A 24,672-nucleotide genomic window follows, 5' to 3' on the forward strand; every position below is an offset into this window, starting at 1 on the left:
TGTTTTGATAGCATAAAGAAAAATATAATTTGTCAAAGTATATCGAGAATTGTTTAAATATAAACCCATATATTCTATATTGAAAAAAAAAATGGATGTACACTTATTTGTATTCCAAAAAAGGGCGCAGCTGCCCGGAGGAAATAACATTACTAATTAGAGGAAGCTACGTTTGGTAGGCAGACATCTCGTTAGTGTCCTATGCCTTGGGGTTGATGAACTTCACCTTGCTTACAGTGATACCATGTACTCTTCACTCGGCGGTATAGCTGCAGGGGTACTGATGGGCCAGTTAAGGGTCGCCAGTAATGGATTGGGGGAAATAAGGGAGAAAGAAAAAAGAGGTGAAAATAAGGAGAATTGTGTCATGGCTGTCTAGTTGAAAGGCCATGCTAATTAAACGTATTAATCATAGGATTGTTTGAAGTTCACACAACGAGCGTTTCTTTACATGGCTTAATATGTACCAAATAAATCGCCAGAGAAATGTTTTGATCTGATTTCGTTTATGGGAAAGAGGAAACTTGAATTTTGACCTAATTATATATATATATATATATATATATATATATATATATATATATATATATATATATATATATATATATATATATATATATGTATATATAAATAAAGCATGAGCCGACATAAAGACAGACAGACAGACCGACATAGATAGATAGATAGATAGATAGATAGATAGATAGATAGATAGATAGATAGATAGATAGATAGATAGATAGATAGATAGATAGATAGATACATACATACATACATACATACATACATACATACATACATACATACAAACATACATACATACATACTTGATACATACATACATGCATACATACATGCATACATACATGCATGCATAAATACATAAATACATACATACATACATACATACATACATACATACATACATACACATACATACATACATACATACATGCATACATACATACATACATACATACATACATACATGATACATACATACATACATACATACATACATACATACATACATACATACATGATACATACATACATACATACATACATACATACATACATACATACATACATACACACATACATGCATATATACATAGATGCATAGAGGAATGGATGAAAATCGTAAGGGAAAAATTACAAATGCAATACATACATAACACATACATAATACATACATAATACAAACATACATACATACATACTTACATACATACTTACATACATACATACTTACATATATACATACATACATACATACATACATACATACATACATACATACATACATACATACACATACATACATACATACATACATGCATATATACATACATACATACATACATGATACATACATACATACATACATACATACATACATACATACATGCATACATACATACATACATACATACATACATACATACATACATACATACATACATACATACATACATACACATACATACATACATACATACATACATACATACATACATACATACATACATACATACATGATACATACATACATACATACATACATACATACATACATACATACATACATACATGCATACATACATACATACATACATACATACATACATACATACATACATACATACATACATACACATACATACATACATACATACATACATACATACATACATACATACATACATACATACATACATGATACATACATACATACATACATACATACATACATACATACATACATACATACATACATGATACATACATACATACATACATACATACATGATACATACATACATACATACATACATACATACATACATACATACATACATACATAGAGGAATAGATGAAAGTCGTAAGAGAAAAATCTCAAATTATTAAGAGGACTGGATTTTAATAATAATTGTAATTGCTTATTGTTTAAAGTTGCATTGTAATACAAATGGCTGCTTAATGCTCACAAGGAAAACCTGATGTGCTGACTTCAAGAACTGGGTCGTGAGGGCACCAGTGATGACTGACTGTCATTAACTCACCACAACACCCCATCTGTCACTGTCTTCTGCTGCCCCCTTGGGATTGAAGGAATGACCGAGTTGGTTCATCCCCCTTGCTATCAACTTTTGTCTCCTTACGTTTTATTCCTTGGTAAGCACTGAAATGACATGATGGCATTAGAACAGATCCTATTGCATCCTTAGTACTGTACAATGCAGTCATGGCCCATGTTGATGTATATATAATTAAAATACCCTAAATACTTTTCCTTCAACAGTTTCCTAATGATGATAATAGCAGGGGAGGGGGTGGTAAGTTTATCGCGCATTCCTCCTCTGCCTTCTACTAACATCTTAAAGGATGAGATGTGATGGATAATATGTATGTGACCAATGTGTGTAAGTTTATTGAAATGTTCCTAAAGATTATTATCAGAAGCATAAGAAACAATAATCAGAATAATAGAAACATAAGAAACAAGTGATGTCGATTTACCTTTATCATCAGAAACAAGGGATCTATATCATATACTTGTATGTTTTACCAACCTTATGTTGCTATAGGATAGAGCCTCCAAACGATAAATATTCGACCCACTAGCAGTAGGGGCACGACCGTATGCTTGAATCAGGGCCTACACCCTACAGCCACCTTGCTACGCAACTGAGATACACGCAAAAAGCATACATTAAAACTTTCTATCCTAAACCTAGTCAATAGCTCTGGGTTCTTCTTTTTAATGACATTACAGTCAAAAGTTGGGAAAGTAGGGGAGTCATGAGATATATATCCTACTTATTTCTTTTAACATGGCAGTAGATGTTTATGAAGACAGAAGAAGGCTATTGATTAAGGTACCCACGGGAGTACAGTGTAGTTATAGAGTTATGGATATGTAATCCAATTCGTTGTATAATGTAGCTCTATGCTCTTCGTTCTTCAACATAACAAAATTCAGTTTTAGTGTAAGAGTGGCATTCCCTTTGGAAAAGCAACAAGCATTTAACTTTTAAGCATATGGAGGGGTATGACTTTTACCAAGCGAGACCTTAGGAACAACACTAATCCACCAGGTGTTTACATAGAAGCACGCTAAATTAATACGCATATGTAGAACTATAAGTGGCTAACACAAAACAATGACAGCACCATTATTACATTTATTATAACTTAGTTTTAGTAAGCTTTATAGGCATACTTATGTCTAAAATAATAAAACAGCATCTAGGCAAGGTTTTTTAGATGTTCGATTTGTAGTTTCTATTGAGAAGCATTCAAATTGTAAACGTTTACAAATTCCAAGGGAAGCGACCATTGAAATATTGACATCGTAATTGGCCTGCAAAGATTACTGTCGTTTTTTATTCACGGGTAGAGGTAGTGGGGTAGGGCGTAAAAAATAAGGGGGGGGGGATCTAGCGGACATGACATACCTTTGTGCTTTTAGTTGTGGGTCTTCTCTTGTCAACTATGGGGTCCTGGGGGAGCGCTGTAAGTGCCAAGAGTCTTCTTACATTCTGCACTGCCAGAAACGCATTCTCCTGACATCCACAGCTCATCATTCATCCAATTAAAAAGAACAGGTCAAATTTAGTAAAATAAAGTAACGTGGGGGCAATGGCCGAAACTGAAGTGTGAGTGACACTCGAGATACAAGTAGTGTAAGTATATCTTTATTACGCGTATTTGTCGTAATATTCTCTTCATGTTAAGCGAGACCGCTTGTAATACTCTTGTTTTGGTAAGAATAAGACGCAAACAGATATTCGACTGTTTTGACACGCGCAAAATGTCTAATTTTTAAGAACCTTTTGAATAATGTTTGTACTTTGGAAAATTATAATGTAAATTTATAGGCTCTATGTACATTGCAAATACAACAGATGTGTTCCTTGAAAAGAAATGATATTTCACAGATTTAGAGGGTCACCGCCGAAAAAAAAATGTCTTTGAAAAATAATATTTAAGAAAAGATGTAGCCTGTATGTAGGTGATTAATTTTGTTCGATACACCTTTTTGTAACTTCGTTTTGTTACAGAACTATAGTGCAAAGCTCTAAACAAAAGTTATTTATACAATAGAAAAATCTCTGATTGTGTAAAATGTTTGTTTGTTTTACATGTTTCGGATGCTCCTTTAGAATTGAAGATAGTTTTCTTCCTAGTCCAAACGTCCCGCAGGACGACGGGAGATGGGAGCGGGCAGGATTTGAATCCGGGACCATCGATAAATCCAAATGACAGTCCAGCGCGCAAACCGCACGACCAGGCAGCCATCCAAGGTTGGGAAAAGAAGACTAGAAAAAAAAAATTGGCTTCAGAAATCATCTCAATTGTTACTCTTCTACTTAAAGATAATAAAAATACTCAACTTAAAAGTAAAGTAGCAATTATACATAAAACACTGAACCATAATCTTCAAATACAAGAACAAAATTTAATAAAATACTCAGAAAAGCACAAAAATAAAGGCACATTCCTCATCCCATATGCTAGGACAAATTTGTACAAATACTTCTTCTTCCCTAGTGCTATTTGAAGTAACGTCTGTATTATATAAGATAAGAAGATGTTAACAAACAGTGATTTCTAAAAAAAAACAAAATTGGATCGCCCCCGCTCACTCAAAAGTTAGGAGTCGGGGGGGGGGGCATTTTTTTTTGGGGGGGGGGGGCGGAATCGATGATATCCAAAAATAGGTTAAAATATGAATAATTAGTATATATTATTAATATGACTAAAGAATTCGTATATAAATTGTGTGATTTCTCTACGAAAATTGCTGGACTTCTCCCCCCTTCGGAGGGAGGGTCGGACGAAGGGAATCCCCCCTATCCCCCCCCCCCCCACTCGAATTCGCCAGTGGGTAGGCCTACAGATCCTCTGAGAAAAGCTTTTAAAAGTTAAAACTACTAATTAGCCCCAACATGTACATTGATTCATGAAGACTATCAGATTTGGCAATTTCGCCTATTCAAAGAGATATAGACCTAGTTTTAGCTTGTAAGATAAATTACCATAGTCTACTCTTATAGGCCTATTGGAGTTCAGTAAGGCTAGAAGCAGTAGGCCTAAATGTATAATTCTTTTTATTTAGTTTCTCTTTAATGTCTTAAAAAAACAAACAAAATACGACAGTTGCAAGTGTGCATAGATTCGTTTGTTTCACAAGGAGGCCTTGCAAAATACAACTTGCCCACAACAAAATTAAGTCTTGCGCCGCAGCTGGAAGGGAGGACAATATAACTTGACATTAAGGAATGGACGAACCTGTCTATGGAAGAGACTCTAATGTTGGTAAAAAAAACCCCAGAGATGAATGGATAGAGACGGTCGTCAAATCACATATGCCATTAACGGTCTAACAGACAATTGAACCTAATAGGAACCCTCGATATAGATACACATCATTTCAGAGGGTCCCGCCCCAAGTCACACATGACAATGTATAGGTCAGTTGCCAATATTTAGCTAACTTTTTAGTCCAGTCCTTTATTTTTTTTTTTACTCGAATGACAATGTGGAAACATAAAAGTTTCGTCCTTTTTTAAACCCAGATATCTATGTATAGATCTAGTGATTCTAGAGTAGAGTCTAGTCTTTCGCTTCAAAACGTAAGAAATGTCATTGATAAAAATCATCATATTGTAGACGTCAACAACTTTACTAGATCTAGAATCTAGATCTAAATATTAGAATAAATCTACCATATATATTGGTAATAACCTTTTCTGGTCAGTATCTAGATCTAGATCTAGTAAAATCTAGTACTATATCTAGTATCTTAACTATCTAGTTAATCTAGACTACTCTAGTATCTAGTCTAAAAAAACTAGAGATGACAGAATGATGACTAAAAAGACGTCTACTAGTACTACTACGGTCTACAGTGTCTACACATACTCACTGTCATAATAAATAAGTGAAAATGATACTTAGACTTAGATACTGTGCGAAGATACTAGATACTGATACTAGATTAAGTGCGAAGTTCGAGCGCATTAAGCCCGCTGGCAGCAATTTTCAAGTTTGGATTTTTATAGCACCGTAACGGTCTGACCTATGAAAAAACTGATGCTATCTCTGAATGAGGTAGTTCCTTATTTCTGACCTACTTTAACCAAAGTCATGTGATTGTTGGACAACAAAGAGGAGAATGGCCTTGTCTTCTTATATTTCCATTGCTGTTGCTCCTCTATTTTACGAAATTTTACATTTACAAACATTTTAAAATATACAGAGTACATCAACGAACTCCCTGAATTTTCAAATAACTTTACGAATGTTTTCATAAAGGGCCAAGAACTGTTTAAGGATAAGTTTTAAATTATCAATGATATTTCCTTTATAGTCCACAACAAGCGTCAACACATTGCCGATGATAGATTCACATACAGAAAAAGATGTTGTTACAAACGTTCTTGTAAGATTAAAAAAAAAGCTTGGTATAAACTATACAAAACACACACACATACATACCTACATACATATATAAATATATATTTTTTTTATTTATTTATATTTATAGGCCTATATATGGGATAATATGCATATTAGTTGAAACATTGTTATTTTCATAAACTTCAGCTATTTTTTAACGTTATGTTTCATATTCCGCCAATCGCAAATACATTATACACATCGATAACATTAAGAATTATTTTTTTGTGTTGGATACATGATGTATTATTATGTTATTAAAAGTTCTATCATTTTTAAGAAATTCACAAATTGTTACATTTAAGTTTCAAAAATGCGTCGACAAAACAGATCTAGATCCATTTTATTACTTAGAAACCAAATTTAACAATGAAAGGGCGGGGTAAGACACATTTGGTCTGTGTAACTGTAGGAGTAGATCTAGATTTATCCTTGACTATCAGATGTGTTATTTGTTCGCTAAACAACTGAAGCCTATTACGCACAAGGAAAACCCATGGCAGTCTTTTTATCTTTTATAACAACTAGTCGACATATCGACTACACACTAGCCCTAGAGCTATCTGACCAATACACACTGGTCTGCTGTCCAACTTTTAGTGTTCTACTCAAGTTCAAGCTTGTTTACTTTTGGGCAGAGAGGAAAAGGGGGGGGGGATGAAAGTGTTACTTTTTTTTCTAGGACTGGTTACCCGAATGCTAAGAACTGTAAGTGTAGTCATTCATTGTAGATCAGGAAATCTTGATCTCACTATGGCAGATTATAGGCCAACGCTTCGGTACCTTCTATCAAAGGTTTAACTATTTTAGTTGAAACTATTAAAAATATATGTATCTCTAGATTCTTCTGTTATTAATAAATTATAGTTTAGCGCTAATGACTAAATTGAAACCACTAAATATTGACTTAAAACGCTTCAGATTCCCACTACAAACTAACTAAAACTAAGCACGGTGCGCGTTGTATACACACAACCACGTGACTCGGGGGGAATTCGGAACTACCTCATTCCTCGTCCATTTGTCTATAAAAATAGATCTTATTTAATGTATCACTAGGTTTAGTTAAAATTAAATATGAGGTCAAAGAGGAGTAGGGTGGGTATCGCCAAGCGTACTTTTCCTCGTTCGGATATCTCCCCCTAGTTAGTACGCTCGAGCAAGCTGATGGAAGGCTCGAGCAGGTCAAAGAAAATATATCTTAAACATGCTTTAATCTTTAATTTTCAATACGAAGTCATTTTCTTTTTACTCTAGCGCAAGAACATCATTCATTACCACCTTTCCCACTCTCCACAACTTCTTTAATGTCTGGTCACTGACATCAACCAAGGTCATCAGACAGTGTTACCTGTAGAGCAGTAAAAAGCCTCTTTTGGGAGAATGATTTAGAAGGGGAGGGAGTGAAGGAGGAGTAATAGGTGACCTCATACTCTTTCCCACTCAGAGCGTATCTACGATTCAACCATGCTCAGTGGACTTGGGGGAAAAGAGGGGGGGGGTCCATTCAAATTGATTATAACATTCTTTTGAGACCATACCAAGCTCAGAGCAATTGATGTAACAGGCTTGAAACCAGCTCTCGTCCAGACACATAATTATATTGTCTTCAATTCTCTCTCATGATTTAGTTCTTGCTAGTGGTCATTTTAAAAAATGTATAATATCACTATCTTAAAGCTTCTGGCACTATTGGTATAAATTAGAGATATTAAAAACAAAATTAAAAAAAAATAAATTTATAAAAATATGTACATATTTATTTACATAAGATTTTTTTTTATTTTTTAAATTTTATTTATAGAAATATAAAATATAACTACCAGTATTTACAATAAATTAATAAATAAACTATTTACAAAGATGATGAACACATTTATATATAACAGATTTTAAAATACACAAAAGATATGTACAGATTAATTTAAAACATTTATGTTACATCTAAAGTCTTTATATACATTTCATAATACGTATATACATTATGTACATTAAAGTTTTATACATAGCAGAATGTAGGGAACCTCTAAATTCAATGTAACTCTGCAAGACCGGGGCAACACCAGCTGCACACAAATTTAAAAGTTCTCAACTCTTTAGCTGTCAAATCTTTGGCATTATGAGTGCAGATAGTGTGCCACCAAGAGTCACAAGTGTCACAGAGAATCTAGAGGTCCCCACAGTCCCTTGTGCCACACCCCAAGCAGTTGTCATTCTTGAAATAGCCCACGTCGTCGACCATCACATTACCCTCCTTTACCAATTCTATCTCCATATCTTTTCTTGTCAATGGATCCTCATTTTCGTCTATACCACAGTCTTTTCCTTCAGTTGTTCCTCTGACCTGCTTTGATTGTTTCACTTGTCTTTTTCTTGGCTCCTTTGTTTTTTTTCTTTCTTTTGTGATTTTCTTTTGCTCAGTCAATTTTCTTTTCTCTTTCTTTTCTTCTTCATTTTTCTTGTTTTCCTCTTCTCGTTTCTTTTTCTTTTCCTCTCTTTTTAATTTGTTTTGTGTTTTCTTTTTTTCTATTTCTTCTTTATCATCGATTCTCCTTTTTAATACATTTCTAAATTCATCGCCGCTGATTACCCATGGTAATGTTGGTGTGGTCTTTGATTTTTTCTTACTACCTTTCACAAAAGAAGGTAGTTTGAATATATTGTCATAAGATATTGTGGCTTTGGGTGGCGTGGATTTGGGCGGCGTAACTTTAGTTTGAGCATTGGTTTCTCTAAAGGCATGCGCAACAGCGCGAATCAGAGCGGTAAATTTGTCAAATTTTGTTTCATGATACGAATCTGGAAAACTATGGTTTTGTGGGTCTTCAAGTCTGGTGAAAAACATAGACAACTCACATTTTGTCATTTCATCAACTATGAAATGTGAATGTTCTTTCAAAGCATTTATTTGCTGAGTATTGAATTCCAGAGGGCTGGAGATAGGGCTTTCTGGCGGAGCTTCATTAGTCGAAATATGGCAAATGACTGGTGATGTACATGGTGAGTCGGATGACTCTTTACTAACTGGGTAGGCTATAGGTGGCACTAGTGTTAGAGACACCTCTGTCTGAACAATACATGTACTGTCTATAGGCGTTCCTTTTGGGTCTGGAAATATTAAGGGTGTGAGTGCTAGAGAGATGTCTAGAGGCAATAGAGATGTGTTAGCATCAGTATGAGATGGCGATAAATGGAATTCTTTCTGGGAGGAAGGTGAGCAGTCAAGTGAGTCGGGTGAAGCTGATTCTTGAAATGAAAAGGCTTCGACATCGATGGAAGGTACTGGTACAGACAATTCTGCCTCGACTGGGGATGAAGGTTCACAAGCTGTTGTTTGAATGGCATTTTCTTCAGGCAAATAAACTTTACTAGGCAAAAGTTTTGTGGAACTTATTACTTTGCCTGGGTTAAAGGGACAAATTCCGGCAGCTCTGAAACTGTTGGATGCTAACACTGGAGTAGTAACACTGTCCCACACTGGCTTAAATACTCCAGCAAAAGTTTTTAAGTTGACACCCTCCCCAACATTTGAAACATGTTTTTTAACTGCAATTTTCCACGCAGATTTGATGGCTCCAAAAAATGCCTGGTCAAGGGGCTGACATATGTGGCTGGCATGTGGGAGCAAGCAGTATAATATTATTTTGTTTTCAGAACAAATAACTGATGTCTCAAGAAGGGATGTGTGACTTGGGTGGCCATCGACAAGGAGTATGATAGGTTTTGGGAGATTATTTGTAGATGGGATAAAGATGTCCCTGAGCCAACTGTAAAAAATGGCAGAAGTTACCCAACCGTTGTCGGACACTTGGAGTAAGGCTTCTGGAAATTTTTCTAGCAAATTTTTCTGAGGGATCCTCTTGTAAGGATAAATTAACATTGGTGGAATGTACTGCCCCGCTGCACTGCAGCATGCGAGAAAGGATACTTGTGATTTGGTGTTGGATGTGATACTATACACATTTTTGGTTCCTTTGCTTGCCACAATCTGACGGGTCTTAGTGTTGAATGCGAATCCCGTCTCATCAGCGTTGAATATACGCCCAGGGCTGGTGAATATTGTGGGGTCAGTGGCCTCTATGGTCTGTTGAAACTTGTTGAACCATAACTCCACTGCCCCTGGTGATACAAGAGCTCTGTCTTTACCTAGTGGCATGGTTGATCGTATGGAAAGTTCTGGATGCCTGGCAAGGAAACCATATAGCCATTGACGGTGCGGAAGTGGTACATGATCTTCACTATCAGTCTTTCCATTATTTTTTCTGGCTCGTATCATGGACCTCACAGTCTCCCGAACCTCTACACCTGTTTTTCCAAAACCTAAGCTAGCCATCTGAATCAGCCATTCGGTGAGTTTCTTTTCTTCTTCTTTCGTTAGCAGAGTAATTTGTGGCACGAGAGGTTGCTTTCCGTGAAGCTTGTCGTGGAGGGTGGTCGCAGGTATTCGGAATGTTTTAGAAGCCTGTCTCAAAGTCATTTTCTTTGCTTTCAATTCATCAATGGCAGTTTTCAAAATCTTTACGTCGTAATCATACCTGACAACTTTTTCCTTTTTTGCTTCCGTTAGACATTTTCATGTCTAGAGTATAGAGTATAGTGTGACTATAGACATACACATAGTCACATAGAGACTATAGAGACGAGCCTGGCCTAGAGCCTAGATCTAGATCTAGATTCTAAATTCTAGATCTAGATCTAGTATTAAATTAAAATTAAAGTCGATCTTTAGACTCTAGATCTATTCTAGATCTAGCTAGTACTAGTAGTACTTACTAGTAGTCTAGTCACTAGTGTCTCTAGTCAAGTCTAGTAAATCTAGTTTCTACTACTCACTAGACTGACTAGCTAGAGTCTAGAGTCACTAGAGTACTAGTCTAGATCTAGTCTAGTTGGATTATATTTATATTATTATTATAAAATTATTTATATATATTTTAAATTAGTTTGAATCTACTATCTAGTACTAGAAAGTAGATCTACTTCTAGAATCTATAAAGTTTAAAGACTAGAATTCACTAGATCTAGAATAATCTAGATTATTCTAGATCCTGTAACTATAGATTCTAGAATAGTTAATATTAATTAATAGTATCTCTACATGCAACATTACCTGCCTCTTTTATGCAATTTCATCACATTAAGTCAAGCTCAAATAATTTTTCTTGACTTCCTTGTGTCAGTATCTAGGATGGCTGCCTGGTCGTGCGGTTTGCACGCTGGACTGTCATTCAGATTTATCGATGGTCCCGGGTTCAAACACTGCCCGCTCCCATTCCCCGTCGTCCTGCGGGAGGTTTGGACTAGGAAGTAATTATCTTCAACTCTGAAGGAACATCCGAAACATGTAAAACATTTTACAACAAACAGTATGGTGAAAATTCTCTATTGTTACATTATTAGAGGTATTACTTCTTAATGGAAGATCCTGTAGGAATCGCACTTTTCCTTTTGTTAGCCTTGTTGATGGGATACATTTTGATTATAAAATATAAAAAAAAAAACTAACTACGTTCTCCTATTAATGTACGGTGTAAGAAAGTGATTTTGTTGCCAGGGTGGGTTGTCTCAGCCCAGCATATGTTCTGACACTGCTCCGCACCGTGCAAAATAAAAAATAAACTCTGCAATTTGTTTGAGTCAGCATTAAACAGAACCATCTGTATAGATGTATATATATATATAAAGTTCTATTTTTCTTAATTATATTTTATATAAAGCTATTAATGCCAATAAAAAACAAACTTGGATTCAAAGCTTGATTAAAGCAACTGAGTAGTTGCTAACTGACAACTCATATTATATAAACCTGAAATTAAAAATACTTATATACTAGACTGTGCAGCTTACTTTTGTAGTGAATTTTTTTTTTTTTTTTACTTGGCACAGTAATAGCGTTTGTTAGTAACTTTATGATGCAGCTATTCAAGTTAGCTGTAATGGTGCATCATAACATTTAAATTAAGTTTTCTACCACTTTTTCCTTTTTATATCTAGGTAATAATATTTCTACAGCAGGATCGAAAACAGTCATCATTAGTTCAACAAATTATGGTCTTTTTTATTAAACACAAAGAATGGCCGAAGGTGGAGACTTAGGTAAGAAACAATGCAGCCGAAAGTTTTGTCAACATGTTTATTGCGAATTATTTTGGCTCTAAAGACAACCCAAATATTGTAGTGTGTATGTTAAATATTGTTTTGTAAATGCATATTTGTTTCTTATGTGTGTTTTGTAAACAAATGTTTTTTTTTTGTGTTGGGAACAATGTTGTTTTTTGTTTGTTTTTTGTATAATTTAGCTTTTAGACTCTAGGTCTTCAATGTTTTTTTTAAGGGCTGGAGGCGTAGAAGAGGTCACATATTGTGTGGATTTTGTTGCTGTCTTTCTTTTTAGCGGCCCCTGAAAGTGGAAAAGCCTCTAAGTTTATGTTGAATGTCTTTTTTTTTTTTAATAATCCTGCTTAAATCACCACTTTCCAGCTAATAAAGTCCACAAAGTCTTTGAAAGGTCTGATTACACTATGAAGTTTTTTAAAAATACTTACTTAAAGAATAAATGGCTCTGTTATTTTTTTTATTAAGACCTAAGATTTATGAGCAATTTAAAATTATTAATGCATAGCTTTTATATTGTGTATTGAAGAAAATTTACTCTAGACAAGAAAAGTGTATATTTTTTCAAAAGATTTCTTAACAAGATTTGGCCATCCGTTCCTTACCCCTTGAATACATTTATTGTAAAACATAAACAATAGTTTGTAGTTGTATACAAATAAACTTAAACTCTTTCATTTCTCTTTTTTTATGATAAAATTTAACTTCATCAACTTTGGCTTTGTATACATGTTTCTTTTTCTGTAGTTTATAACTTAACTAACTATGTATTTAGGCAGATCTTTTACTCCTGCTTGAAAGCTTTTAGTTCTAAATTTGACACACACATTTTTTTTTATATTTGCAGTTGATAATGTTAGTCAGAAGCAATCAAATGAACTCATAGTTCTGGCCGAAGGAGATGATCGCATTGAGCAAGAGAATGAGCTATTTGCACTAGAAGCTATTTTTGAAAATGAAGATTTAGAGATTTGTAAACATAATAATCCAAATGGTCATCCTCCAGGTATAAAAGAATATTTACAAATGTATTTAATTGATAAATGCTTCTAAGTTTGTTTGTTAGTCAGTTTGCTGAAAGTTTGTAAGGTTCTGGAATCTGAACTGAGAATCTCCAGATGGTATGAACAAGTTTTATGGAATCGTAAAAAATATTTTGTACCATTCAGAAAAGTCTTTGAAACAGAATATTATAATATTATGGACCAACAAATCCTTTAACAATTTTAAAAGGGCATTAAAGCATCAAGACCTATTCAGCTTTTGATAGGAAAATGTGCTGACCATTTGCAGTTTTTGAGATCTAAGTGAATGCGTTTTAGTACATAATTTTTGTTACATGTATAGATATATTTGTGTTCTATGTCATGTCACAATTTATTCCTTGAGAAGTCTTTATGTGATGACTTACATACATTTTTTAAATCACCAGGTGGCGTTTTCAACATCCCAGTCTATACACCTGAAAACTTTTGTGTCAAAATAACTAAAGATCTTCGAGCCATCAGAAAATTATTTTTCTGTAAGTTTGCTTTTTTGATTGTATCAAAACCTTTACAGAGTAGGATTTGTAATCTGACATAGCATAGTATATGATTTATTATGCTATGTATCTGTTCTAGCAATTATTTTTTTTCTTCTCTCTTAAACCAACGTAAAAACTTGAAACAAAAGAGTTTTTTTAAAATAGCATAACTTATTATCATATCGGCCATACACATTGTTTCTTCTTATTTTCTGATAAGCTATTTACGTTTATCTATGTAAATAGAATAGAAAAAGATTTATTTTTAGCTGTTAATTCTATCAAAGAATTGGTCTGATTACTTACTTAATTCTTTTGACTCTCAGTTGAGTATAGGGCCTAAACATTACCCTGATATTGGGATCTGTGCAGGGCATTTCTCCTCCTTCTTCATCTGGCTGTCTTTGCTTTCTTTTTCTGCTGATCTTTTCCATGGAAACTTTGGTCTCCCAACCATTTTCTTCAGCTGTAAATTCCAGTCCAGAGTCTGTTTTGCAATATTTTCTGTTGTCCTTCATATTGAATGTCAAATCTGACCCCTGTCTTTGATTTCTTGCTCTGTTGGGGTTAGCTGGCTTGTTTCTCACAGACTAGAGTTAGATTTTGTTCAGTCTTCTAACACCCAATTTTTTAAGTATTAATCAATTAAGCATTTTTTATGTTGCTATGTAAAAAGTACAATCACTAGTTGAATCAAATCTGGGGTTTAAAATTTAAAATAAAAAATTTTTTTTTTCCTTGCAGCTGCTGCTCGGGGTAGAGGTAAAAATCATCGTGCCAGATTACTTTTACAGGATGCAAGTAAAAATGATGAGAACAGGCCAGGTGCAGTGCCCACTCCCCAAGAGAAACTGTATTCCATCAAGAGGTTGCCTCCCATCACACTGAACTTTTCTTACCCTCACAACTACCCCTCTGTTAGTCCTCCCAACTTCACACTTTCATGTTGCTGGTTAGAGAAGAGAAATGTAAGTAACGTCTTTCTTGCCTCTAGTTGTAGTTCTTTTTAGGAATCTTAATTGAATTATATTGTTCAAAAACTAAAAAAAAATATTTTTTTGACATTATAGTCAGGGTATGCATTTTCAATAGAAAGTCTAAAGAAATAATACAAATCATAAACTATTTATCCACATAATTTATATACCAGACCTAGCATTCATAGGTGGCTGTTGTTTTTTTTAAATCCCTTCCAAAAAGTATTTTTTCCATTTATTTTTCAAAGTGGAATCGATTATCAAATATGCAATAAATAGTTTTTAATAAATGCTTTTAAATATATAAATGTTTTATGTTTTTGTTCTTGTCTTGTTTAGCTGACAAGGCTTTGTGAGAAGTTGGATGACATTTGGAACAAACACAAAGGTTCTTCGGTGATAGCAGAATGGCATGACTTTTTGTATCACAATGTTATTGACTATTTAGGTATTTGGGTTATGAAGTTCATCTTTTTTTTAAATATTGTGTCTTTGTCATACAATATAACAAAATATACATACACTTAAAACAAAGAATGGGCAAAGTCGTATGTACATACAATGTCGTAATAAGACAGTTAGCTGTAAACATTTGCTAGTTCCACCACTTACATGTTTCAAAGCAAGAATCCTAATAGAATTTTTTGTAGAAAATTACCTGTTCCCATTGAAACTTTTCCCCTTATGGATTATATTCACTGTAAAGCTATCACAATGATCAATCATTTTCTAAAACTGAGCTTGGTACATAATAACCTATTCCACTCATGCAATTTGACATTTTGAAAAGACTCTACGTTCAATTTTCAATGATTTTTCTTCGTATGTGCTTGTTTCTATTCTAGTATATATTCTAAATGTAATAGAATAAACATTCTCATTCCTTTAGGTATCAAGTCTCCATATGAACTTGGAAGAGTATTAATTCATATTTATACACACCCAGCCAAAACAAAATATGGCAAGTCTGACATTTTCACACCCAAACCATTTGATCAGCGAGGAGTTCAGACATTTGGCAGCATTGAGGATGTCTTACCTGCTGTAAGTAGAATTCAAGTTACAAATCTTTTCTTCCTGGTAAATTTTTGTTTTATTCCAAAATTTATATATATATATATATATATATATATATATATATATATATATTAAAGTTTATTACTTGATGAATTAAAAGTGTTAGGTCAAATATGGACATGCAAAACAGAAATGCTAGTATAATATAGTTCAATTTTATCAGAGCTCAGTAAAACTGTTTTGTTTTATCTGAAAATGCTATGAAAAATGAGTAGTTCAGAGAGCTATTGAAACAAGACCAATCGTTATATAAGGTCTGAACTGACTTGCCATGTCAAAATCTGCGGGCAGTTCAGATCAATAGCTCTTTGCCACGTCACAGGTCTGTACAATTGAAGAGACCAGATCCATTTTTTCGTAGGGAAAATGTTAGTTTCTGATAGCAATAATATTCAGAGTTAGTATGTCAGCCTTATTTACTAGCTTCTTCTTCTTCATTCTCATTTTTATGTTGGAGCGTTCAGATGACCAAACCAATACATGAGATGAACTGCGCAGTAGTTCCCAAATCAGGGAGCTCTCCATATAGTTTTCTTTCTATTGGGGTGTTTTGGGGCCAGTATCTTGTACGGGCCTCATGGTAAAGAAAACAGTTTTGGAGGACATGGTCGGCATTCTCTGGTGACACACCACATGGGCAGATTTTACTGGTTCCAATTTTGACCTTCTGGTACATATATGTTGTCGCATTCTGTAGTGTCTGGTCCTGAGTCGAAAGATTAGACGTTGATCTTGTAGGGATAGCTTATAAGAAGCATCATCTTTCTTGTGATTTGGATGAGAGCTTGTCCATTTCTCATTTATTTTATTTATTATTAGTTTCTTCATTTCTTCTAGGTAGAGTGCAGAGTTAAATTGTGAGTTTGTTCTCCCACTCTTGGCGAGTGTGTCAGCCTTCTCAGTCAGTACATTAAAAATCACTATTTTGATATGCTTTAGAAAAATCTCAAATGTAAAAAAAAAAAAAGTTCAACTAAGAGCATTACATCACTAGGTTCTAGATTTCAATCTGACTACATGTGACGTCTGTATGGAGGAGAAACCAGGATCTGAGTTTCTTCGTCTAACAAACTGTGATGAGCATCACCAGTGTAAGAACTGTAGCAAAGGTTGGATAGAGGCATTGATCAAAGATGGGGCTGTGACTGATCTGCACTGTCCAGGTTACAAGTGTGATAAAACAATACTACCACATGAAGTGAGAGACTAGTTCTTTTTTTTTATTCCTTTTGTTTTATCACAATGTATGTTAACAAAAACAAAATCTATATTTATTAATTTAAGAATAATTACTACATTTAGTATAAATGTTAAAAATTGCATTTTATAAAGGTTGCAAGTGTTGTCTCTAAAGAATTGTACCAGCGCTATGACAAGCTTCTACTTAAAACTGCATTTGCTGTGATGACTGATGTGATGAACTGTCCAAGACCATTTTGCCAGTTTCCTGTTGTGTTGGAAGAAAATCTTGGTCTATGTCAAAAGTGCAGGCATGCTTTTTGTGGTCGATGTCAAAACACATATCATGGACAAACGCCTTGTAAATTAAAATCAGGTATATATTGTATACTGTGCTTTGAATATTTGAACTTTAAAGTTTATATACCAAGCTTGGGTTTAGAATGTGAAAGTGATTGGTCATTGTGCTTGCCTTACAGTGAATATATGCCATAATGAAGTAAAGTTTCCTTGAGAATTAGGCAGAACAAATATTTTCTAAGCCATGGTTCTTTGTCAACATGCACAAATTGTCAACACACCATCTTATCTTATATAATCTTATATACAACCATTGTTGTCAAGGCTGCCTTATCTGTGATATTTGTTCAGTGGTTTTTATACTTTGTTCTTGAGGGCAGTGAAACAGCAGTGCATATTTTTGTGGCTTAAATTTAGAATCTAATTATATAAATAGAAGTAAATTGACTGAGCGCTCTTAGAAGCTTATATTTACCACTTCCCTCCAAGTGGTTCATTTGCAAAGTTGGGATGTGTGGCTGATTGGCTAAAACAGCTTAAATACCTATCAGAGGGCTCAAGTTGAAATCCTGATTTAAGTTTGGTAATCACCTAGAGATATCATGAAATCCTACATGTTCACAAAAAAAATGAGGCACTGAGCATGGTACAGCATGAAAGATGAACCCTTTAAAAAAAAGGCTCTTTCACTCTTTTTCTATAAATTGCATTTATTTAGTACAGAATTAAAAATGTATCATCAAATTTTTTCTTTAAGAGCACCATATTTAGAGTCATTATATTTCTCAAAACTAATTGTTTAATAATTACAAAGTCTGATTAATATATATGTCTTTTTTTTAACATAATAAACAATTGACAAATGTTAGTAATTATGGACAAATTCAAATTCAGAGTGCATGTGGACAATCAGCCTTGTACTCAAATGAGTTTAAAAAACACTCACTAAGACTGGAACTCAGAACCTGTGGGTTATTAACTCATGCTTTACCATGTCTATCTGTGATGCATGAGGCTGTCTGAAACATTTAACAAGGTGCACACAATTATATTTACTTAGTCATGACACTTTCTCCTCTTTATTGAAATGATTCATCTATCTCCTTTTTAAACATAGAAATGTTCGCTATGCTGTATGAACAATATGAAACTGGCAGTGAGGATCGTCGACTGGAACTAGAAAAATGCTATGGAAAACAAGTAGTTCAGAGAGCTATTGAAGAGACCAGATCCAATCGTTGGCTAGAGTCAAATAGCAAACAGTGTCCTTGCTGTAGTACATTCATACAGGTACATTCAAAATGACTTTAATGTTTTCTAGTTTTTAAAAAAGAAAAGTAGAAATACTTTAAAAATAACAGTAATTACCAGTAATTTTATAGACATAAAAATAGACCTGAAGTAACAAGTTACTGATAACGTACCTAATAGCAAATTACTATAATTGTTTTTATTGATCTGCTTTTTTTTCTATGAAATTGAGTGGTTGATCTAAATGTCAGAGGGGTCTACATTGTTGCCAGTATGTCTCCTTTAGTGAAGACAAAGATTTAAAAGTTGTCCTCCAAACAATAGATGTCTTGTGCTTACAAGGATCACTACCCTTGCATTGAGCTAGTTGTCATGTCCTTTGCAAACACCAAATAAACTTAAGCCTGAGAATCAATGTTGAAATACTTTTTTCTTTCTAAGTCTGTAGTTAGGGTTAGCACATTTATTTCGAAGAATCAAGTTTGAATTCAGAATTAATAGGACAAACCTTACTTCATCCAACAATATGTGTACCTGGTACCTGAAATTTGTTGGGTAAAATCAAGGCAGTGGATCACTGTGTTGTGCTTGCCACATAACACACTTTCATGAACTGTTGGTAATAGAAATATATTCTCTTTTCATCATCTGCCCCATAAAGTGCAAGATCTGAAAAGAAACTTGTAACAACTATATATATATATATAAGGCATTAACATAGATCTGTGCATAATTTGTAATGTATAGTATAACAAGTCAAACTTTTTTTGTTTGTTTTATTAAAGTAATTTTAGTTGTATTGAAATGATCAAGAGAAGAATTTGTTCTTGCCATGTAAATTTTATATTCATCTTTGTTTTAAATAACATTCTAATGTGTTAAATTGATTTTGGAACTCCTCAGAAAAAAGATGGCTGCAACAAAATGACTTGTACCAACTGTCGTGCCTTTTTCTGCTGGCTGTGCCAACAAGAGCTGTCAAAGTCTAACCCTTATGCCCACTATCAGCATCCAACATCTGAGTGTGCAGATCGACTGTTTGAAGGTGTGGATCCTAATGAGGACTTCATGGATTTCTTTGAGGATGAGGCACCAGAAAGCAGCGAAGAGGGTGAAGACGAGGAGGACTTTGACATTGCTCTGATCTAAGATTTGACTTTCTGTCTAGAAATTCATTCACCAATCTTTAATTTATACAAAGTTTTAGTTTGTATCACCCCCTTCCCCCTAATGTTTTGTCATTTTGTAATTACTGTTAAGTAAATGTTTTTTTTCTGTGGAACCATGAGAAAGATACTGAATTAGGCAATTGCTTTATAAGTAACACTTGATGTTATTGAACAAAAGTCCTGTCAGTGTGTCACCAATGAAGTTGTTATGTGAATGTTTTGAGGACATCCCTAGTAATAAAGTATTTCTTGCTTAGTGAAATACTCTTGAATCTGCTCAGTGACCATGATGTGTCTGAATTCTCTTGGCTTTGTATAGTGTTCTAATCTGTGAACTAAAACAGTCAAATCCATTCTCTTGGCTATGTATATGATAGAAGTTCATTCCAAGCTTTAGGTCTTTGGCTTCATATTGTTTTAAACTTAATATTTTTTAGCTAAAGTTTCATCATAATTAGTTTTAAATAAATATTTCTGTTGAGGTCCAAATTTTATTACTTATTGTTTATACCAAAGAGGCATTTCCAATGAGATAATTTAATTATTCAAAATATGTTCATCATTGTTTCAACTGTATTGACAAAAAGCTTTTAACCTTTTATTTAAATGAATTAATGACGTTTCTTAACATTTGATACAAATTATGTAAAGATTAATGTATGCCCGACAATTGGTTTTAAAAAAAAAAAGAAGAAACTTACTTGAGCTATGAAGGTTAGCATTAAAGTTATACTAGCTCTAAACCTAGCACTATGTCTTGTTAGATATTTTTAAAATCATCTTTTTTTTTTCATGTTTCTTTCTTAGCAAAACATTTTTATCTTTAATTTATAATGTGTACATTCTCTTTATTTGAGTTTGAATAGTTTTGCAATATTCAAATTAACATTGTTGAATTGTGGAATAGGTTTTGAAATGACATTCAAGTTTTTTGTGTTTTTTAGGCCTCAATTTATGACATCTTGTAGTAATTTTTTGTCAGAGTTTGCAGTCAAAGTGATTTCTCTGCTACACTCTACATTTTAGTTAGTTGATGTTTCTTTTACCATTGTTATTGTTACTTGTTTGATTTCAAGTACTTCAGTTTTTGGCCTATTTCTGCAAAAACAAAATGAACATTTCGTTAAGTGATTCAGCAAGGATAAATTAACTTGACTTGTATATTATTTTTTTCTTTTGACATTTTGAAAGTTGAGCATTCATATTTATGAGTAGCACTTGGGCATTATTTGGTGTGAAAAGTTAGTGTGGAAAAAAATTATTCCTGATTAAATTATCTGCATAAAAACATATTCTATATTATATATATCAAGCTTTTAATTTTTAAAAATTCATTTGACGGTCTCAAAAGTTAATTGAAATCTCAAGTGAATAGAAACAGAAATTATATTTCATCATTTGAATAGATATAAATAATGTCAATGCAACAGGGTCTGTTTTTCATGGAAAAGTAAATATTTAAAAATACAGTAAACATCATTTTAATTGAAGGTTAATATAACTCGAGTTTATTTTTAATGTATTACTTAGTTAGACATAATTAAGAAGATGTTTAGAAATCCAAAGTACATTTTTTTTACATCGACTGTGATAATTTTCAGTTTCAAAATTTTCTATCAAATTTGGGTTTTGTTATACTGTGCTGGACTTCTAGTTAATTATAAGATTGTTAGTAAACAAAAGCAAAGAATGAAATCTGGAGAAATTAATTGAATCATGATCTATCTCATGCTTCTAGTCTTAACTCAAAGGTAAATTATTATTAAGTTTGCTTTGCTTTGATGATGAAGGTCTTATTATGTGTGTTTTACTGAGGAATTTGTTTGCAAAAATGATTCTTCCAGAGATGGCCAAGCTGTATGTTTCATTGTGTGATAAGGTCAGAGGCAATGTCTTTCTACCCTGGCCAGTTATGGCACACTATTAATTCATATCAATAATAAGCTAGCTGTTTTTGAAGTAACATAAAAAGTAGGACCTTTGAATTAAAAAATTAAGATTTCATTAAAAGCACTTTGAGGGTTTAATAATAAAAAAAAAAAAATAGCTGTACATCTCCCTTGATTCTGTAGTTAAGAGGTCAGAGGATTCATGTGGTCAGCACCTTAACCTCCCTAATAAATATCAAATACCCATTAATCTGTTTAAGTTTTTAACCTCCTAGCTACTCCAAGATGTATATAGAAATATTTTAATTTTTTTTTGCTGTACTGGTATTTTAAAAACGAAATCTTGGATTTTTGTTACAAATTTTTATTTATTTTCTTGTATGTGAACTTAAAGATATCAAATATTATTGTTTACTTTTCTCAACAGTTAAAGTTATACAAAACAACCGTCCTGTCTATTTATATTTACATTTTACTTTTGGCTGGACATCCAAATGTCTTTATCCTTATTGGACAGTAAACTAAGTATCTAAACCTTTGGTCTTAGTTGTCTAGCTCAGTCTAAGAGCTAGTGGATCTACAGATACTCATGTTGGTTTCTTGCTATCTACTTGGCTGCTATGTTCTAGTTGTTTAAACCACATAATTATTTAATGCAGTTAGTTTTTCAACCACATTAACTGTATATTCTATATCAGTGAATGAAGTATTATTCTGATCTTGGAATACCTTAGTGATGCCCTTTAAGACTGCCTGATCATGTGAATGCGCTCTCGACTATCATCTTAATTGTCCCTGGATTCGATCCTTACCCTCTGTTTCCTGCTGGTGGTTTAGGCTAGGATGTAACAATCTTCAGTTCTGAAGGAACATCCGAAACATGTCAAACAAACAGACTGCTTGTTATCTATTTCAATGAATCTTGTTAACCTATTTTCATTTGATCACTGTTTCTTACAAAACCACAAAACTCAGGAATGCTCACACTATCTATAGTGTAACCTAACACAGAATATATATCACACAGATATCCTTATACCAGTTTGTTATTTCCTGCCAATGCAAAGGTTTGGTCCACTGAAGGCTCAAGTGTCTCATCCATCAAATAATTTTTTTTGGTCAGAATTTGCAATTGGCTGCACTCTAGATTTGTGTTGGTGTTTCTTTTACCATTGTTCTAATTACTTGTTTGATTTCAGATACTTATGTTTTGGCATTATTGACCTATAGATTATATTTTTGCTGTACTCCCTCTGGTTGAATGTTTTAAAAAGCTAATAGTTTATGAAAGGCATTTTGGTTATGAAGGAGAGCATACAGAATTGAAATAATTGGTTTCAGTGATCCATTGATGGTTTTTGAAAATGTACTGAAAGAATTAAAATATGTGTGACTGCTGTTAGTTACAACCTGTAAATGTCTTGTTTGAATTTCTTGTCTTTATAGACGGAGTATTCGAATACATAGGATGTGTGTGTCCTTGATTATGTTGAGTGGTCATCTAGATAGTTAAGTATAGAACTGATGTGTTTGGTTTGTAATTTCAGTTTTGTTGCCTTATTCAAGATCACAAATAAATAAATCCCAACAGTTCATTTTGTGTGTTTAAATTGTGTGTCAGGATTGTTGTGCTTAGTGTATTTCTATTGGTTGAATAAAAAAACACAGCCCTTGTTGGTGAACAACTGTATGTCCCATATCATTTAGGTTTGTATTGACCATCCAAATGTAGAATAGTGAAAATATTTCTTTATATCAAACTGGCTGTGTGTTTTGTAGCTCCAGACAGGTAGTCCAACCTCAGAGTAGAAGTATACAAACGTACCAATAAACTCACTAGATATTAAAATTAAAAAAAAATATACAACACATTTAAAATCCACTAAATACCTGGATACTCCTAGGACCATTTTGCCATTTAATATTCACTTGTCTCTTGACTCTACTTTCAGCAGCAGCAGTGTGCCTATCTGGTACGTCTTAGGGTTGTTTGTAAACATAGTGCATGTATTACATCAGTCAATACACATACACTCGATACTTACCCAAAAATCTTTTCAAGGCTTCTCATTATACGAGCACTACTCCCAACCAAATTCTTTTTCTTGATTTGTAATGCAATCACTAAGCAAATCTTCAGTATCTTTACATTATCTAACAAATACAAGTAGTACAGCTAGTCATGTGAGATCTAGAAATTCATCCTTGTGCAATGCACATTCACTACAAAGTCTTAAGATCACAAATTTACTCATTCTCTGTAGGTAGACAAATCTTTATTGCAATGTGAAAAGAAGAATTATTAGATGTCAACATTGAATTTCTATAGTAGCCTGCTTGATAAGAACCTGAGGTAAAATAAAGTACATGTTAATACAATACTTAACATTGGAAACACCCCCATAACCTTTTTGTTCTTTTATGATGTGTCTTCCAAGAATGGGCATGCCATTGAAAGAGGTTTTATCCAAGGCAAAAGAGAGGAATGGAGAAAGATGGTCAACAAATCTTGCATGGTGCCCCAACAGAATAAGGGATAGGTGAAGGTGATGTTATGTACACAATTACTTACATAAACATTTTTTTAACAATTTAAGATGTAATTACTAGCCCATAAGTTAACATTTCACCAAGTGGAAGATGAGCATTAGCAATTCTACAAGACACATTTTGTATGGAATTTTCACCTCTACCTATACCAGCAAGAGTTATTAAGGACCAAT

General features: G+C 33.5%; 1 protein-coding gene across 5 annotated transcripts; it reads left to right on the forward strand.

Moving 5' to 3' along the window:
• The first annotated feature begins 5,535 nt into the window (after positions 1-5,535).
• LOC106069357 (E3 ubiquitin-protein ligase RNF14-like) lies at positions 5,536-23,542 on the forward strand. Of its 5 annotated transcripts, none has more exons than XM_056038629.1 (11): positions 5,536-5,642; positions 12,463-12,564; positions 13,430-13,588; positions 14,015-14,104; positions 14,852-15,075; positions 15,424-15,532; positions 15,974-16,128; positions 17,156-17,359; positions 17,494-17,716; positions 18,758-18,930; positions 19,795-23,542. In XM_056038629.1, exons 2-11 carry the CDS (start codon positions 12,543-12,545, stop codon positions 20,038-20,040), a joined length of 1,605 nt encoding a protein of 534 aa, XP_055894604.1. In that variant the 5' UTR covers positions 5,536-5,642; positions 12,463-12,542; the 3' UTR covers positions 20,041-23,542. The 5 variants fall into 5 exon arrangements, with proteins under 5 accessions (XP_055894604.1, XP_055894606.1, XP_055894608.1 ...); XM_056038631.1 differs by having other exon boundaries at positions 5,616-5,746; XM_056038633.1 differs by having other exon boundaries at positions 5,624-5,642; positions 12,481-12,564.
• The last annotated feature ends 1,130 nt before the right edge of the window (positions 23,543-24,672 follow it).

Source organism: Biomphalaria glabrata, chromosome 8 (assembly GCF_947242115.1).
Source record: "Biomphalaria glabrata chromosome 8, xgBioGlab47.1, whole genome shotgun sequence".
In the NCBI taxonomy this organism is placed as follows: domain Eukaryota; kingdom Metazoa; phylum Mollusca; class Gastropoda; family Planorbidae; genus Biomphalaria; species Biomphalaria glabrata.